The sequence below is a fragment of the Suricata suricatta genome, chromosome 17 (assembly GCF_006229205.1).
Source record: "Suricata suricatta isolate VVHF042 chromosome 17, meerkat_22Aug2017_6uvM2_HiC, whole genome shotgun sequence".
Taxonomy (NCBI): Eukaryota; Metazoa; Chordata; class Mammalia; order Carnivora; family Herpestidae; genus Suricata; species Suricata suricatta.
In genome coordinates, this window is record NC_043716.1 from 12,709,338 (window position 1) to 12,728,394 (window position 19,057).

The 19,057-nt window shown below is 39.8% G+C and overlaps 2 protein-coding genes across 2 annotated transcripts; both read left to right on the forward strand.

Annotated features, from left to right (window-relative positions):
• The first annotated feature begins 1,145 nt into the window (after positions 1-1,145).
• Positions 1,146-2,135, forward strand: LOC115282864 (olfactory receptor 1D2). The gene has a single exon (XM_029929072.1). The coding sequence runs from the start codon at positions 1,173-1,175 to the stop codon at positions 2,133-2,135; it is 963 nt and encodes a 320-aa protein (XP_029784932.1). The 5' UTR covers positions 1,146-1,172.
• Positions 2,136-8,738: 6,603 nt separating this feature from the next.
• On the forward strand, positions 8,739-9,680 carry LOC115281928 (olfactory receptor 1D2-like). The gene has a single exon (XM_029927647.1). It carries the CDS (start codon positions 8,739-8,741, stop codon positions 9,678-9,680), a length of 942 nt encoding a protein of 313 aa, XP_029783507.1.
• Positions 9,681-19,057: the final 9,377 nt, after the last annotated feature.

Sequence of the window (19,057 nt, forward strand, 5' to 3'; positions counted from 1 at the left end):
ACCTGGGTAGCTATTCAGTTAAGTGGCAATTCTTGTTTTTGGCTCAGGTCAGGATCTCACAGTTCGTGGGATCGAGCCCAGTGGTCAGTACAGAGCTTGCGTGGGATTCTCCTTCTCCCTCTCTCTTTGCCTACTCCCCACCCCTAAAGTAAATAAACTTTTTTTTAAAAGCTGCATACTCTTTGAACTGAGCCAGTCAGGAACCCCCTTTCACATTATATTTTAAACTTAAAGGGGCACCTGGGTGGTTCAGTCGGTTAAGCGCTGGACTTCAGCTCACGTCATGATCTCACTGTTGGTGAGTTCGAGCCCGCCTCGGGCTCTGTGCTGACAGCTCAGAGGCTGGAGCCTGCTTTGCATTCTGTGTCTCCCTCTCTCTCTCTGCCCCTCCCCTACACACGCTCTTTTTCTCTCTGTCTCAATAATAAATAAAAATATAAAAAAAATTTTTAAAATAAAATCTAGTTAAACTTATTATTCCTGATTATGGCTTACATGTAACAACAATAATAATAAATAGTTATTGAGTCCTTACAGCAAGTCAGCTCTTAATTGCTTCATTTTATTCTCACCCCGACCCACTTTTCACATTAAGAAATGGAGTCTTAAAAAGCTCAAGTAACTTGCTAGAAATTTCACACAAAAGTGTCAGAGCTCAGATTTGAAGCATTTTCAAATTCATTTTTATTTCTAATGCATTTCAATGTTTTAGTCAATTGTTTTAGGTTGCCCAAGTACATCATCCTATCAGCAAATAATGATAATTTTTCCATTTCCAATATTTTTACTTTTTTGCCTTTGTCCAATTGTGTAACAACAATTTCTTATACTGCATACATCTGTATTAAGTATCATTTAAATCTTTACAATGCCATAATGTACATACTAATCCTAAGCACTTCAAGAAAATTGTAAGATGATATGATATAAAATAAGACATGGACATTATTCCTACAGTATGGAGTATGCCATAGTAGAAGTTGCTGGAATGACTAAGTTGCATAAAACTTTTCCAAGTTACTAACAGCTTTTGTATGTCACTGCATTCTCTTACCCAAAAAAAGTTATAAAATATAGCCTATGATATTTATGATGCTAAGAAAACAGTTGATTTTGCTTATTTAAATGCCTTCATTCAATTGAGGACATTAAATAAACATTTGTTGGTGCCTATGTTGCAGACAGCTGGGGAAATGGATGGAGTCAACACTAGTGGAGTCTCTGAGTTCCTACTCCTGGGGCTCTCAGAGAGTCCTGAGCAGCAGCGGGTCCTGTTCTGGATGTTCCTGTCCATGTACCTGGTCACGGTGGTGGGAAATGTGCTCATCATCCTGGCCATCAGCTTTGATGCCCGCTTGCACACTCCCATGTACTTCTTCCTGGCCAACCTCTCCTTCACCGACCTCTTCTTTGTCACCAACACAATCCCCAAGATGCTGGTGACCCTTCAGTCCCAGAACAAAGCCATCTCCTATGCGGGGTGTCTGACACAGCTCTACTTCCTGGTCTCCTTGGTGGCCCTGGACAACCTCATCCTGGTGACAATGGCCTATGACCGCTATGTGGCCATCTGCCGCCCCCTCCACTACACCACGGCCATGAGCCCTGGGCTCTGCATTTTGCTCCTCACCCTGTGTTGGGCACTTTCTGTCCTCTACGGCCTCACTCACACCCTTCTCATGACCAGGGTGACCTTCTGTGGTTCCCGGAAGATCCACTACATCTTCTGTGAGATGTACGTCCTGCTGAGGCTTGCATGTTCCAACACCCAAGTCAATCACACAGTGCTGATTGCCACAGGCTGCTTTATCTTCTTGGCCCCACTAGGATTCATGATCATGTCCTATGTCTGGATTGTCAGAGCCATCCTCCAAATACCCTCAGCCTCCAGCAAATACAAAGCCTTCTCCACCTGTGCCTCTCATTTGGCTGTGGTTTCCCTCTTCTATGGGACACTTTGTATGGTATATCTGCAGCCCCTCCACACCTATTCCATGAAGGACTCAGTAGCCACAGTGATGTATGCTGTGGTGACCCCCATGATGAACCCTTTCATCTACAGCCTGAGGAACAAGGACATGCATGGGGCTCTGGGAAGACTTCTCCTAGGGAAAGCCTTCCAGAGATTGACATGAGGTAATTTTGGAAAGGGCATTAAAGTAGAAACTGGGAAGGGTGTCCTGGGTGGCTCTGTCGATTATAAGACTGACCCTTGATTTTGACTCAGGTCATGATCTCATGCTTCATGAGGTCAAGCCCCATGTTGGGTTCTATGCTGACAGCGAAGCACCTGCTTGAAATTCTCTCTCTCCCTCTCTCTCCAAATCTTTCATACACACACAATGTGTACTCTCTGTCTCTAAATAAATAAACAAACATCTTTAAAAAGGAAACGGAGTTTCCTTCACCATGTGGAAGACATTATCCTACGGGGGATACTGGAGTGTTTAGTACATAGATCCAGCTCAGAATGAGCTCATGTCTATGATGAAGAAATGTATATGTAACCCAGTGTTCACCAAACCACAGCAGCCTTGGCAACAGATAAGGTCAGTAACACTAATACTGGAAGTTTGCAAAATCAGATCCTTCAACTTGCCTGACACAGGACCACAGTCCCAGCCTTATCCATATACCCAGTTATGGCCCAGGGGGGACTCTTATGTTCTCTACAACACACCCAGACATAGTCTCTGAACTCTGAACTTCTCTAAGGAGCCTGCTGCCTGCAAACCATTTAGATCAAGACTCAGGTCATTCATGATCTGTGATCACAAACTGTGAGTTTGTGAATTCGAACTCACGTTGTGCTCTGTGCTTGACAACACAGAGTCGGCTTGGGACTCTCTCTCTCTCTCTCCCTCTCTCTTTCTCTCTCTTCCCCTCCCCTGCTCATGTGCATTCTCTCTATCAAAATAAATAAATATTTAAAAGACAGAATGTGGAGTAACTGGAACTGGAACTCATTGCTACAGGGAACATATAAATACTATGTGACAAACACTAGAGGAGGCTGTATAGCACTATCTTCTAAACTCAGTTAGCACTTGCCCTGTCACCAGAAATTGTCCTTGCACAAAAAATTTTCCTAAGAGGAGTGTGTAGCTGCACTATTCTTAACAGCCAAACACTGGAAACCACAAGTCCTCATCAATGGTAAGATGAAATTTAATGGCACAGTCACACAATAGAACTCTACACAGCAATGAAAATGAACAATCTATAACCACGTACAACAATGTGTGTGAATCTCAAATATATAATGTTGAGTGAAAGAAAAAGACAAAAAGGAGAGTGCAAAAGGTGTGCTTCCATTTCATTAAAATACAAAAATGGGTAAACTAATTCATGCTATTAGGAGTCAGGGTCTATTGCCCTTACAGGGACACTGAGTAACTCAAAGAAAACAAGACAGGATTTCTGCAGGGCTATAATGTGTTTTTTATCTGACTGCTGGTTACTCATGTTTGTTCAGTTTGTAAAAAGTCCTGCCAACATTTCGCAATTGGTTCTATATCCCAAAACATCACAAACATCATTGTTTTTCATTCTGTGCCCAATTGTTCTATTATCTGAGTCCCAGTCAATTGTTGGCTCTTGCTTTCAGTTTTCTTATTTCCTTGTGTGTCTGCTTATCCTTGACTTTGTGCTCTAATTATATCTGAAAATATGGTTGACAAAAACAGTTGGAAGTTTACTTGAAGTTGTTTTTCTACAAATAAGTTTTTAAAATTTCTTTGACTTAGTACTCAGAGTTGCTAGCAATCTGGGATCATCCAAGATCAGTGCTTGAGATTTTTCTGGAGCTCTGATGACTCAAAGCCAGGCTGTAGCATGTGTGTGTAGTTCTTTATTTCCAGCTGAATCTAACTCCTAGGGCACCTTTTAGGACTGCTACCTAAAGTGCAGTTGATTTATTCCTTGTAGACAAGATTCATTTCCCAAGACCTTTGCATATAGATATTAACACTAGAGCAATTATCCAGGTTCATCTCAATAAGCTGTCTTGGGATCTCCTCCCCTGTGTCTTTCCAAAACTGATAAATAGCACTGATATGGTCCCAATTCAGTCCCCCTTTTTTTGATCTTTGGATCTGACCATCCTTTTTAAGATCTTCCATCCTCATCAGGGCATCCACAGCCTGCCATTCTGTCTCCTCTTTTTCATAAACTGCTTATCCAGAGGTCAATTTCTCTTCTTCCTACTTTTAGCCAAAAGGACGAATCAAGTCCCATTCAGAAAGCAGTTGTAGGTTCCTTTATGCTCCGATTGAATTTTTATTCAATGTAGGAAGAGTCTGGAGACAGCAGAACCAGGCAACTCAGAGCAGCACAGAACAGTGGGTAAGGTCTGCACACCACAGGTTCACATTCTTCTCCCTTTTCTCCTTTCTCATCTTCTCTCTGCCTTTTACCTCACAAATATACTCTCAAACTTCGATAGTCTTCATATAATTTAATCCTTTAATATTTGAAGGTAATTAGCAATCCCTCCAATCTTTTCAGTCCTCTGCAGTTTTCAAAGTGCTGTCACATGCTCTGTTGCACGGGACTCCCAAACTTTTATGGGTGGGATGAGGAGGCTCAGGGAGGGTGCATGCCCTTCTCAACATCCTGCTGCTAAGGAGCACCAGAGGGAAGTTTTCTAACATCAAACTGGATTAGGGGTTTGTGTCTCTAAGGCCATCTGACCACACAAGTGTTCAGAACCCATTGAGTCTTACAGACTCAGAATAGCCTTTCTGCACAATCAGAATCACCAGGTGATTGCTAAAAAGGCGTTGGTTCTCAAAATAGAACCAGTATTTCTAGGAAGGGGACCAGAAAAATAGCTTTTTGTTTTAAAGTATCACAGGAGATTCTGATGCACATTAAAGTGTGGGGGACACTTTTCTTGAGAGCTAGAGATCAAAGATATCATTCTTCCTGGGTATCCTCTGATTTTTCCCAGCCCTCTTCCCTGCTTCCTTCCTTCCCCTCATGTGGCAGATATCCCAGAGGGCCCTGAATCCAGGCAAATAGGCTGTGAAAAGAAGTCGTTTCTGAGGTCTAAAGAGATGGAAGACCTTTGTCTCCATGGCAGAAACAGAGGAGGTAGCTGTGTGCTCAGGTTTGGGGTCACTCAGAGTCACCATGATGTTCTTTTCCATTCTTAGGCCATTTGGGTTTGGGGTGGGGAGGTTGACTTGAAGTGATCTCTGGAATGAGTCCATCAGTGCTCATTCTCACTGAAATTCTGCTTCCTAAGAGGCAAGCAGCCCACCCCCTGCTGACTTGATTCCAGATTTCCTACTTCCTCCCAGTTCTAGGCTAACAAAGCAAACATGTGGCTTGGAATTCCTAGTCAAAGCCTCATCTGGTCACCAAATCATTCCATGACCTGGAACAGATCTCTTACCTAAAACCCTCCCTTAAGTACTGGGAGAATAAATTATCTCATTCATAATGCTGAACCATATGTGAATTTTATGGTGATAAACAACAAATATGAGAAGCAGTATATACAAAAAGTCTCTAGAGACTGATTAGAGTTACTCCCATTTTCACGCAAACCCCAAAGGATGACCACATGATTACTCTATAGTTTGGAATATTAGAGTTAAAAGGATCTTAACCATAATCTACTTCCACTAAATTCTTGCATCAGCTCTGAAATGATCACTGAGCCTACTGTATTGTGTAGCCTATTCAAATACCTTCTGTGTTGAGGAATCACTTCCCCTGCTAACTCTCTTCATTGGCACAGTACTCAAGCCTTCTGGGAAATAGCCTGGTTATCTTTCTAGCTCCTGAGCTGACCAAGTATGGGAAGTCCATAATGATTCTTTCTCTCTCTCTCTCTCTCTCTCTCTCTCTCTCTCTTTCTCTCTCTCTCTCTCTCTCTCAACCATGTAGACTACACCAAGGGGCCAGCCACAAACGAGTCTTCCCTAGGACATCCTGGGTCATTCCCTGTAGGCATGGTCATTCCCTGCTCCCATCTATGTGGTAGGCAGAGCCAGGAACAGGATGGAGGAGCAACTAGGCCCCTGGCACTTCTACATCCTGAGAGTAGGATTTCCTACTTTAGGGGATTAAGAAATAGACAGAAGCTTGAAAAATGGCTAAGAATAAGATTCTCTTTGTGACTCCTTAACAGCTCCTCATTTACATATGGATTTAAAGTTGGAAAAGTCCTTTGTCCTCCAGCATTTGAACTCTTCTCTAAACCCACAGTGAGGTAAGAATCATTACTCTTGCTTAATGCCTGGCAGAGCAGTTAAGGCATGGAATTTGGAGGCAGAAAAGGCTAATCAAATTCCAGCTCGATGAGTTACTGCTTGAGCAATAATGGGGAACTCATTAACTTTCTAAATCGTGGTCATCTCATCTATAAAATGGAGAAATAGAAACAAAGCGTGCTGTTCATGGAGTAAATATAGTAATATATATAAAGCGTTCAACACTTGTTTAACCAATTACACAGTATAGAGGAGTTCTTTGCTCAAAAACAGTTGTATGGGGGCATCTGGATGGCTCAGTCAGTTAAGCATCAGACTCTTGATTTCAGCTCAGATCATGATCTCACAGTTAGTGGGTTCGAGCCCTGCATTGGGCTCTTCACTAACAGCATGGAGCCTGTTTGGGATTCTCTCTCTCTCCCTCCTTCTCTCTCTCTGTCAATGCCCTGCTTTTGCTCTCTCTCGCTCTCTCGCTCTCTCTCTCTCTCTCAAATAAATAAACTTAAAAAAAACCAGCTGTATATGTTAAGCTGGGACACACACTCAAACTTATGACTCAAAATCTCCTCCCTCTGTACCAGCGACAGTGGGCATCTGGGAATTTAACTCCGTTAATTAAGATAACGAATACACTCATTTGCTAAAGGCCAGGAGCCTCTCCCCTAAAACCAAGAGCTCCACATTACTTTTATCTCATAGGTTATTCACTGTTCCCACATCTACATTTGTTTATCCTGCTACTACTTCAGAATCATCATGTTCCAGACCGAATTTGCAAAACAAGTCTACTTTCTTTGACACACTGACCGACATTCAACATAACTGCCTTTTTATCAGTCCCTTCATGTATTCATTTAGTCTCTTGGGCTTATGACTCTTCCCCATTCCTTCGTCTCAAATACACTATATGCCGACTATTCTATACAGTTCAGTTCAACCTTCTTTTTTTTTTTAATTGAAATATGATTGACACACAAAATCTTACTGACTGATCAAACTCTTCCCAAGAATACTTAGACAGCTGTCCCAAGGCCATTTATTGATTAATGCAACTTTAACCTGTTATCATAACAACTTACTAAATCCCACATGCACTTGGCTCTGTTTCTAAAGCTTCCGTCCCATGCTATTGATCTGTCAGTCCAGCACCGGTACCACACACTTTTGGAATCCTTTATAGTTGGTAGAGGAAGTGCCTCCTTCTTAATCTCTTTTATTTCAACTCTTCCCTAGCTTATTTTCATGCTTATTTTTAGAAATTTAGATTAGTTTTTATTTCTTAAAAATTAAGTTAGGGACACATAGGTGGCTCAGGTTAAGCGTCTGGCTGCAGCTCAGGTTATGATCTCATAGTTCTTCAGTCCACGCCCTGCATTGGGCTCTCTGCTGTCAGCACAGGGCCTGCTTCACATCCCCTGCCCACCGCTCCCCCTCTGCCCCTTCCACACTCATGCTCTCTCTCTCTCTCAAAAATAAATAAACGTTAGAAAAAACTCAGAACTTTGACTTTGAATAAGTCAATAGGAGACTCTCTACCTTTGTAATATTTCAGTTTTCCATTTGGAATCTGGTATATTTGTCCATTTATTAAATTTTTACTTTATGCCTCTCTGGAGAATTTGAAGATCATGCCTATTTCTTGTTAACATATTAATGCACAGATCTATTTGTAGATAATGTAGATAGCATTATTTCATACTATATTTTAGCCTTATTATTCCTGATTATTTACATATAATAATAGACAATATTTGTTGCAAGCTCTCTGTTAAGCAATTTATTACTTAATTTTCTTCACCCCTGCCTCATTTTTCAAACAAGGAATTGGAGTCTTAAAGACTATTTAAGAGCTCAGATAAGTGGCCTGAGATTTCACACTTAGAAAGAGGCAGCACTCACCCTTAAATTCCAATGTCTGACAACAGTCTTAATCACTGCAGTTTATACTTATGAGAGCACCATTAGCTTTGAGTCTATTTTTTGTGTGATTGGCCACTTTACTGAAATTCCTTTTTACTTCTAATGGCATTTCAGTTGATTGTCTTCGGTTTCCCAGATATGTCATTCTCTCAGAAAATAATAATTTTTCTTTTCCCTTACAATATTTGTACTTATCTCCCTCTTTTGCCCAGTTGTCCAATATCCATTTCCTATAATGCATACACCTATTTTAAACATAACTCTAAATCTATGCAATATCAAAACTATAACATACTAATCTTTAAGTACCTCAAGAATGTTGTAAGCTGACAGGATCTAAAATAAGACATATAGGTTACTTCTATAATATTGAGTGTGTCCAATTAAAAATCCCTGGAAAGACTAAGCTGCATAACAACTTTCCATGTTATGCTTTTCTTTCTTGTTACTTCATTGCTCACATTAAGAAATATATAAAATTTAGTCTAAGATATCTTTAATGCTTTGAAAATAATTGCTTTTGATTATCGGAATGTCCTTACACAATACTCAATTAGTAAATGTCTGTTGGTGCTAATCTTGCAGACAATTGAGGAAATGCATGGAAGCAACCAGAGTGAGACCTCAGAATTCCTACTCCTGGGGATTTCAGAGAGTCCTCAAGAGCAGCAGATCCTGTTCTGGATGTTCCTGTCCATGTACCTGGTCACGGTGGTGGGAAATGTGCTCATCATCCTGGCCATCAGCTTTGATGCCCGCTTGCACACTCCCATGTATTTATTCTTGGCCAACCTCTCCTTCACTGACCTCTTCTTTGTCACCAACACAATACCAAAGACATTAGTGAATCTTCAGTCTCAGAACAAAGCCATCTCCTATGCGGGGTGTCTGACACAGCTCTACTTCCTGGTCTGCTTGGTGACTCTGGACAACTTCATCCTGGCCACAATGGCCTATGACCGCTATGTGGCCATCTGCCGCCCCCTCCACTACACCACGGCCATGAGCCCTGGGCTCTGCATTTTGCTCCTCACCCTGTGTTGGGCACTTTCTGTCCTCTATGGCCTCTTCCTCACGCTCTTCATGACCAAAGTAACATTCTGTGGTTCCCGGAAGATCCACTACATCTTCTGTGAGATGTACGTCCTGCTGAGGCTTGCATGCTCCAACACCAGGATCATTCACACAGCACAGATTACCACAGGCTGCTTCATTTTCTTCACCCCCTTAGGGATCATGATCATGTCCTATGTCTGGATTGTCAGAGCCATCCTCCGAATACCCTCAGCCTCCAGCAAATACAAAGCCTTCTCCACCTGTGCCTCTCATTTGGCTGTGGTTTCCCTCTTCTATGGGACACTTGGTATGGTATATCTGCAGCCCCTCCAAACTTACTCCATGAAGGACTCAGTAGCCACAGTGATGTATGCTGTGGTGACCCCCATGATGAACCCTTTCATCTACAGCCTGAGGAACAAGGACATGCATGGGGCTCTGGAAAGACTCCTCCTAGGGAAAGCCTTCCAGAGGTTTACATGAGGTCATTTGGGGCAATGAAGGGGACACTTTATGACCTTAGGCCCCAAAATCTTGTATTTGCTTCACCTCTACTTAGATCACTAGTATAAAGCCATTTTAAGTGTATTTCTTTTTAAAAAAAATCTCTGGATCTATGAATTAAATCCAACCTAATTGCAGGGAAAATTTTATAGGATCAACCTCATGAACAGAAATCTTGGCAGACTTTTCTTGATTATAGGTGGGTTAGGTGGACAGAAGAATGATGAAAATATGGAGAATCTGAACAGCATGGTTGACATTCTTGATCTGGACTTATGTGGCATTTACATTCAATGATTAGAAATAGAGAAATAGAGTATTTTTCTTAGGCATATATGGAATATTTGTAGGAATTATTAGGTACTAGGCCACACACACACACACACACACACACACACAGTCTCAACAAATATAAATGAATAAACACTGATCATAACTCAGTTGGTTTGGATGTTTATGACAGGAAGGTAAATAGAAAATCCCAAATTTTTGGACATTGGGAGGCAAAATGCTGGTTAACTCAAGGTTAACAATGAAATTAAGACGGAAATTTGAAACTATCTATCATTAAATAGTAATAGAGACATTGTATGTCAAAACTTGTAGGACATGGCAAGCATAAAGCTTTGAAGGATAATTACAGTCTCAAGTGATTATATTAGGGGAAAAAAGGAAAGTTTCTGTTTGTTGAGCTAAGTGTCCTCTTAGGATTCTGGAACAAATGAACAATGTAATGAATGCAGGGAAAATAGAAAGAAGAAGATAAAGAAATAGAAACAATAATACAAGATATAATAGGATCAAAAAAGTTTGGTTCTTTAAAAAAAATGAAGTGGACAGGGGAAAAAGAGAGAAAACACAAAGAAACACTATACTGGAGAAAAAGTAGCAATAAAACTAAAGATAAAATTGAGATAGAATAATTAAGGAGGAGGAGTTAAAATGGTGGAGCAGCATGGAGACCCTGAGCTTGATTGTCCCTGAAACAGCCAGATCAGCACCAAACCATTTTGAACACCTAGGAAGTTGATCCAAAGATTAACACAACAATCTACATAACCCGAGCCACAGAACTTGGCAGGTACAAGATGTGGAGAAGTGAACTGGGGGAGAGAAAAGTCATGGGGAGTAGGGAGCTGTTTTTGTGAAAAGAGGACAGAAAAAGAAGGGGGCAATGCAGTGCACCTGGATGGTGCAAAGAAAAGCCCTCCCCCAAAAGTAGTAGGAAAGAAAGAGTGAAAACATTTGCAGATACTGAATGAGAAATCTGTTCTGCAAAAATATTGACAGAAAGAAAGGAGAAGGTTTCAATACCATCAGGATTGTATAAACAGTGGAGCCCAGAGTCTGAAGTTTCAGAGCTCAGTGCCTGGCATTGCTCTAGTGAGGAAGCAGGGTGAAATCACCAGGGGCAGGCAGCAGTGTCTGAGGGGTCTGTGTGCCACACGGGGAGAAGTGGTTCCAGTGTGGGTCTGTGTGCCACATGGGGAGAAGTGGTTCCCATGTTTGGAGTGCATTTTTTAGAGGCCACACAGCCTCCTCACAGGCAAAGTTCCCAGGAGATTCCAGAAAGCAGCCACGTTTACTGGTACTGGGACAAAGATGCTAGAGTGTGGTGAAACCTGGCACTGACTGTGTGTTGTGGTTTGCCGTAATCACTGAACCTCTGCCTCTGCTCGATCTCATGAACATTTCCTGGGGCAAACTGGCACCTGGCCATTGCTCAGCAAGACTCCCTCCCATACGGTTGGCAGTGGTCCAAGCTGTGGGGGTCTCTGAAGCACTGGGTTTTGAAACACAACCCCATCTGAGCCAAAACTCTGGACAGAGGTGCTGCCTGGCAGGTGGACAGCTTGGACATGGACAGGGTAGAGGCAAGGTTGATAGAGGCCAGAGACAAAGGGGGATGTGCTTGATCACAGGTTAGTAAGAGCTCAAAATTCCTGTGTGAGAGACTAGGTGAAGCCATTTCCACCACCACCCCCACTCCACCCACACACATCCATCCCAGTAAGCTAAGCAGAATCACCTAGTGGAGAATGGAGCCATTACACCAAGCCCCCCCTCCAAGTACATCCCCCTGGAAGACAAGCACAAGTCACTCTTATAAGAACTATAGAAGGCTTCAAAGTTTCAATTCTAGGGGAAACTGGATGTAACTTCATTTGGGTATCATTCTGTTTGTTGGTTCATTTACTCATTTTCTTTGCTTCTGTTTTTGCTTAAATTGTTTACTGTTTTTTCCTTTTCTTTCTTTTCTTCTTCATTTTTGGATAGTGAAAGAGAAAATTTTATTTTTATTTATTTTTTATTTCAAAAAATTTTTATTCTATTTCAGAATTTCATTTGATTATATAATTTTTTAATTTTTCTTATCTTTTTTCCCTTTTTTCTCTATTATATCAAGCTTCTTTCAACAAGCAAACCAAAATACATCAAGAATCTAACTTCATTTATTTCACTTTTTGTTTGGTTTTTAATTTTTAATTTTGTATTTTTTACTTTATTACTTTTTTTCTTCCTCAAAAAAGAAGAAATTAATTCCAAAACAAAGAATAGGAAAAAATGACAGCCAGGGGCTTAATCAAAACAGATATAAGCAAGATATCTGAACTAGAATTTAGAACCACGATAATAAGAATACTAGCAGGGGTTGAAAATGGCATAGAATCCCTTTCTGCAGAGACAAAAGAAATAAGATCTACTCAGGATAAAGTTTAAAATGCTAAAGCCAAGATACAATCTCAAATGGATGCCACGAGGGCAAGGATGGATGAAGCAAAGTATCAAATCAGCAATTTAGATGATAAAATTATGAAGAATCATGAAGCAGAAAAAAAAAGGGGGACACAAAGGCCAAAGATATCGATAAAAGACTTAGAGAACTGAGTGAGTTATTAAAAAGGAATACATTCAGAATCATAGGACTCCAAGATGAAGAGAGAGAGAAAGGGGCAGAAGGTTTTTACCAGCAAATTATAATGGAAAACTTTCCTAATCTGGGGAAAGACACAAATATCAAAATCTAAGAAGCACAGAGAACTCCATTAGATTCAGCAAAAACCGACCATCACCAAGGCATATTATAGTCAAATTCACAAAATACACAGACAAGGAAAGAATTATGAAAACAGCAAGAGAAAAAAAAAGTCATTAACCTATAAAGGAAGGCAGATCAGATTTGCAGCAGACCTATCCACAGAACTTGACAGGCCAGAAAGGAGTGGCAGGATATATTCAACATGCTGAATTGGAAAAATATGCAGCCAAGAAATCTTTATCCAGTAAGGCCATCATTCAAAATAGAAGGAGAGACAGTCTCCCAGACAAACAAAAAATAAAGGAGTTCACAACCACTAAATCAGTCCAGCAAGAAATTTTAAGGGGAACCCTTTGAGTGGAGAAAAGACAAAACAAAACAAAAAAGGCCAAAATCAACAAAGACTAGAAAGGACCAGAGAACATTACTATAAACACCAATTCAACAGGCAACACAATTGCGCTAAATTCATCTTTCAGTACTCACCCTAAGTGTCAATGGACTAAACACTCCAATCAAAAGACAGAGGGTATCAGAATGGATAAGAAAACAAAACCCATCATGTCACCGGGGTGGCTGTCAGTTAAGCATCCAACTTCAGCTGAGGTCATGATCTCACTGTTTATGAGTTTGAGCCCTGCATCTGGCTCTGTACTAAGAGTTCAAAGCCTGGAGCCTGCTCCAGATTCTGTGTCTCTCCCTCTCCATCTCTGCCCCTCCCCCACTCACTCTCTCTCACAGAAATAAAGAAACAATTTAAAAAAAAAAGAAAACAAGACCTATCTATATGCTGCTTACCAGAGACTCATTTTAGACATAAAGCCACCTACAGACTGAAAGTAAAGGGATGGAGAACCAACTATCATGCTAATGGTCATCAAAAGAAAGCTGGTGTAGCCATACTTATATCAGACAACTAGATTTTAAAGTAAAGACAGTAACAAGACATGAAGAAGGGCATTATATCACAATTAAGGAGTCTATCCACAAAGAAGATCTAACAACTGTAAATATTTATGCCCCCAACATGAAGGAACCCAAATATAAATCAATTAGTCACAAACATAAAGAAATTCATTGATAATAATACCATAATAGTAGGCGACTTCAACACCCCACTTACAGCAATGGACAGATAATTGAAACAGGAAATAAATAAGGAAACAATGGCTCTGAATGACACATTGGACAAGATGGACTTAGCAGATATAATCAGAACATTTCATCCTAAAGCAGCAGGATAAACATTCTTCTCGAGTGCACATGGAAAATTCTCCAGAATATATCACATACTGGGTCACAAATCAGGCCTCAACAAGTACAAAAAGATCGAGATCATAGCTTGCATATTTTCAGACCACAGCCCTATGAAACTCGAAATCAACAATAATAATAAATTTGGAAAGACCATGAATTGCTTAGAGATTAGAAAACATCTTATTAAAGAATGAATGGGTTAACCAAGAAATTAAAGAATAAATTAAAAAGTACATGGAGAGGCACCTGGGTGGCTCAGTCATTTAAGCATCCGACTACAGCTCAGATAACTGTCTCACAGTTCATGGATTCAAGCCACAGGCTCTGTACAGACAGCTCAAAATCTGGAGCCTGCTTTGGATTCTGTGTTCCCTCTCTCTCAACACTTCCCCTGTTCATGCTCGCTCGCTCTCTCTCGCTCTCTCAAAAATAAATAAACAATAAAAAAATTTAAGTACATGGAAGCCAATGAAAATGAAAACACGACAACCCCAAACCCCTGGAAGGTAGCAAAAGCAGTCAGAAGAAGTAAGCATATAGCAATCCAGGCCTTCCTAAAGAAGGAAGAAATGTCTCAAATACACAACCTAACCTTACACCTAAAAATGCTAGATAAAGAACAGCAAATAAAGCCCCACACCAGCAGAAGGGAAATAATAAAGAATAGAGCAGAAATCAATGATATCCAAAACAAAAGATAGTAGAATGGCTCAATGAAACCAGGAGCTGGCTCTTTGAAAGAATTAACAAAAATTGATAAATCCCTAGCCAGATTGATCAAAAAGAAAAAGGAAAGGACCCAAATAAATAAAATCATGAATGAAACAGGAGAGATCACAAACAATGCTGCAGAAATACAAACAACATTAAGAGAATATCATGAGCAATTATATGCCAACAAATTGGGCAATCTTGAAGAAACTGACAAATTCCTAGAAACATATAAACTACCAAAACTGACACAGGAAGAAATAGAAAATTTGAACAGACCCAAACCAATAAAGAAATTAAATGAGTAATTGAAAATCTCCAAATAAACAAAAGTCCAGGGCTAGATGGCTTTCCAGGGGAATTCTACCAAACATTTAAATAAGAGTTTACACCTATTCTTTTGAAGCTGTTCCAAAAAAATAGAAATGGAAGGAAAAGTTCCAGACTCATTCTATAAGGCCAGCAATGCCTTGATTCCAAAAGCAGACAAAGGCCCCACTAAAAAGGAGAATTACAGACCAATTTCCCCGATGAACATGGATGCAAATATTCTCCAAAAATTACTCACAAAATGGATCCAATAATACATTAAAAGAATTATTCATGATAATCAAGTGGGATTTATTCCTGGGATGCAGGGCTGGTTCAATATCCACAAATCAATGTGATACATCACATTAATAAAAGAAAAGATAAGAACCACATGATCCTCTCTATAGATGCTGAAAAAGCATTTGACAAAATACAGCATGCTTTCTTGATAAAAACCCTCAAGAAAGTAGGGATAGAAGGATCGTACATTAAGATCATAAAGGCCACGGCTCCTGGGTGACTCAATCGGTTAAGCATTCAACTTAGGTTCAGTTCATGATCTGGTAGTTTGTGACTTTGAGCCCCACATTGGACTCTATACTGACAGCTCAGAGCCTGGAGCCTGCTTCAGATTCTGTGTCTCCCCCTCTCTCTGTCCCTCTCATGCTCATGCCCTCTCTCTCTCTCTGTCTCTCAATAATGAATGAACATTAAAAATTTTTTTAAAGATCATAAATGCCGTATATGAAAGACCCATTGCTAATATCATCCTCAATGGGAAAAAATTGAGTTTTCCCTCTATGGTCAGGAACATTCCAAGGATGTTCACTCTCACCACTGTTATTCAACATAGTATTGGATGCCCTAGCCTCAGTAATCAGGCAACAGAAAGAAATAAAAGGCGTCCAGATCAGCAAGGAGGAAGTCAGACTTTCACTCTTCACAGACAACATAATAGTCTATGTGGAAAACCTAAAAGACTCCACAAAAAAACTGTTAGAACTAATACATGAATTCATAAAAGTCACAGTACATAAAATCAATGTACAGAAATCAGTTGCATTTCTATGCCAATAATGAATCAGCAGAAAGAGAAATCAAGGAATCAATCCCATTTACAATTGTACCAAAAATCATAAAATACCCAGAGATAAACCTAACCAAAGAAGTGAAAAAATCTATAACTGAAAACTATAGAAAGGTTATAAAGGAAATTGAAGACACAAAGAAAGGGAAAAACATTCCATGCTTATGGATCAGAAGAACAAATATTGTTAAAAATTGATACTACCCAAAGAACTCTACATATTCAATGCATTCCCCATCAAAATAATGCCAACATTCTTCACAGAGCTAGAACAAACAATCCTAAAATTTATATGAAATCAGAAAAGACCCCGAATAGCCAAAGCAATTCTGAAAAAGAAAACCAAAGCTGGAGGCATCAAAATTCCAGACTTCAAGCTGTTTCACAAAACCGTAATCAAGACAGTACAGTACTGGCACAAGAACAGACCCAGAGATCAATGGAATGATAGAGAACCCAGAAATGGACACATAACATATGACCACCTAATCTTTGACAAAGCAGCAAAGAATATCCGATAGAAAAAAAGACAGTCTCCAGCATATGGTGTTAGGGAAACTGGACAGTAACATTCAGAAGAATGAACCAGGACCACTGTATTACACAGGCACAAAAATAAATTCAAAGTGGATAAAAGATCTAAACATAAGACAGGAAGCCATCAAAATCCTAGAGGAGAAAACAGGCAACAACTTCTTTGACCTCAGCTGCAGCAACTTCTTACTTGACGTGTCTCCAGAGGCGAGGGGAACAAAAGCAAACATGAACTACTGGGATCTCATTAAGATAAAAACTTCTGGGGTGCTTGGGTGGCTCAGTCGGTTAAGCACCCAACTTTGGCTCAGGTCATGATCTCACTGCTAGTGGGTTGGAGCCCCACATCAGGCTCTATGCTGACTGCTCGAAGCCTGGAGCCTGCTTCAGATCCTGTGTCTCCCTCTCTCTCTGCCCCTGCTCCACTGGCACTCTATTTCTCTCTCAGAAAATTAACCTTATAAAAAAAATTTTTAATATGTCCATCTTAAGATATGCAGAGAAAGTTTTAGATAAAACTCTAGATAAAAGAATATCCCTGATAAAGTAGTAAAATTATTTTATTAAATCTCAAGCCTTGAGTTTGTATCTTTTTAATATTCTGTGTGATGAAATGGGAAGCAGAAGATGAAGCAGGTCTGCATCCTCAAGTATAATGGTTGTCTTGAGGAGAAGTATTTGTGTGGCTGTTTTGAGTTTGAGCCGAACTAGCCATCTCATGGAACACCATTTTAATGTGAAAGAATAAACTGAAACTGGTTATTCAGACTTGGATACTTGGCATGCATTGTCTCAAAGACAAATGAGCCTCAGAAAACAACTGATGGTGCTCATGACCAGTACGAATATTTGGGCTTTCAAGCAAATGTAAGAATTATGGAAAAATTTGTGTCTGCTATGGTGAGCTCAACAGTTTCCCAATGTGTTAAGCCTTTCATATGATGAGACCAATGATGAAAGAGAGTCAGACAGACTGACAGACATAATGAGAATGTGTCCACAACATGTAATGAAGCGCCTGAACATTTGTTAAATACACACAACTCAGATAACTTAGTGAGCTAGTATTTTCCAAATAACCAACACATTATGTGACAAAGTCACACATGGATTAAAAAAAAAAAAGGTCAATTCAAACTGTAAGATAAAACCGATGGGTGTTAATGTCATAGAAGATAAAAAGTTCCTCATATGGTATTAGATTCCACATTGTCAATGATCTTTAAGAACCTACCATTTATCAAGTTTTACTACAGTAGCCTAGAAGAATATCCACAATTAACTGAAAATACTATTAAAATAGCCGTCGTTTTACAATGACATATTTGCATAAGGCTGCTGGATCTTCTTCATATACGTCAAACAAAATTACCTGCAACTACGCAGTGAACGCAGAAGCAGATATGAGCTATTCTCTAATAGGCCAGGTATGAAAAAGCTTTGAAAGAAAATGTAAACCAATGCATTTTTCTCCCTTTCTTATTTTGAAAAATATATTTCTTTTCATTTAAAATTCTACTAATGATAACATGTAATGGCCATATTATTTTTTAAAGGAATTAATGAATATTTTCAAATTCAGGAAAATGGTTCCTTTGAGAAAAATGACCGAATGGGGGAAAGGAATTAGGATAATGCTTCAGGGCCATTTAAAAATGTTGAACATTTTTGGAGAGAGAAGTGATACAATATGGTAACAAATTAATATCATTTAACTTTCTTAAGGACTGCATCTCTAATTAAAATTATTTCTTATATGTTATGGTATGTTTGAAAATATTCATAATTTATTTTAATTTGTATGTAATCTGAAAGTTTGAATTTGCCATTGGGTTTGGTCAGATGTAGGAAACACTTCTTTCCCCTCTAACCTTATAGAAAATCTGGATAAATACTTTGAATTTTTTTTAAAAAAACGTGAAAGCCTAGAAGAAAAAGCCATCACATGTCAGAAGCAAAAGGTAGTAAAGAGTTGAACTAGTGGCATCCGGGACTACTCGGAACTTTAGGGAATGGGATTTAACTCCCATGGAGCCACGGGCTGAAGTCGGAGGACTTATGTGGGATCTTGATGGGGATTTCCTATACATGAAAAATAAAAGAGCTGAAAAGCTCTGACGCATTCATGAATAGAGCCTGTTAAGCTTCCAGTCATGGACCCAAAGTGGTAGCCAGAAGTGAGCCAGAAGAGCCAGAAGAGAGAGAGAGAGAGAGAGAGAGAGAGAGAGAGAGAGAGAGAGAGAGAGAATCTTAGGCAGGCTCCATGCTCAATGTGGAGCCTGATGCAGGGTTCAATCCCATGACCCTGATCATGATCATGACCAGAGCCAAAATCAAGAGTTAGTCACTCAACCAACTTAGCCACCCAAGTGCCCCAGTATGCTACTTTTTCTTTGTTTGTTGCTTGTTTATTCA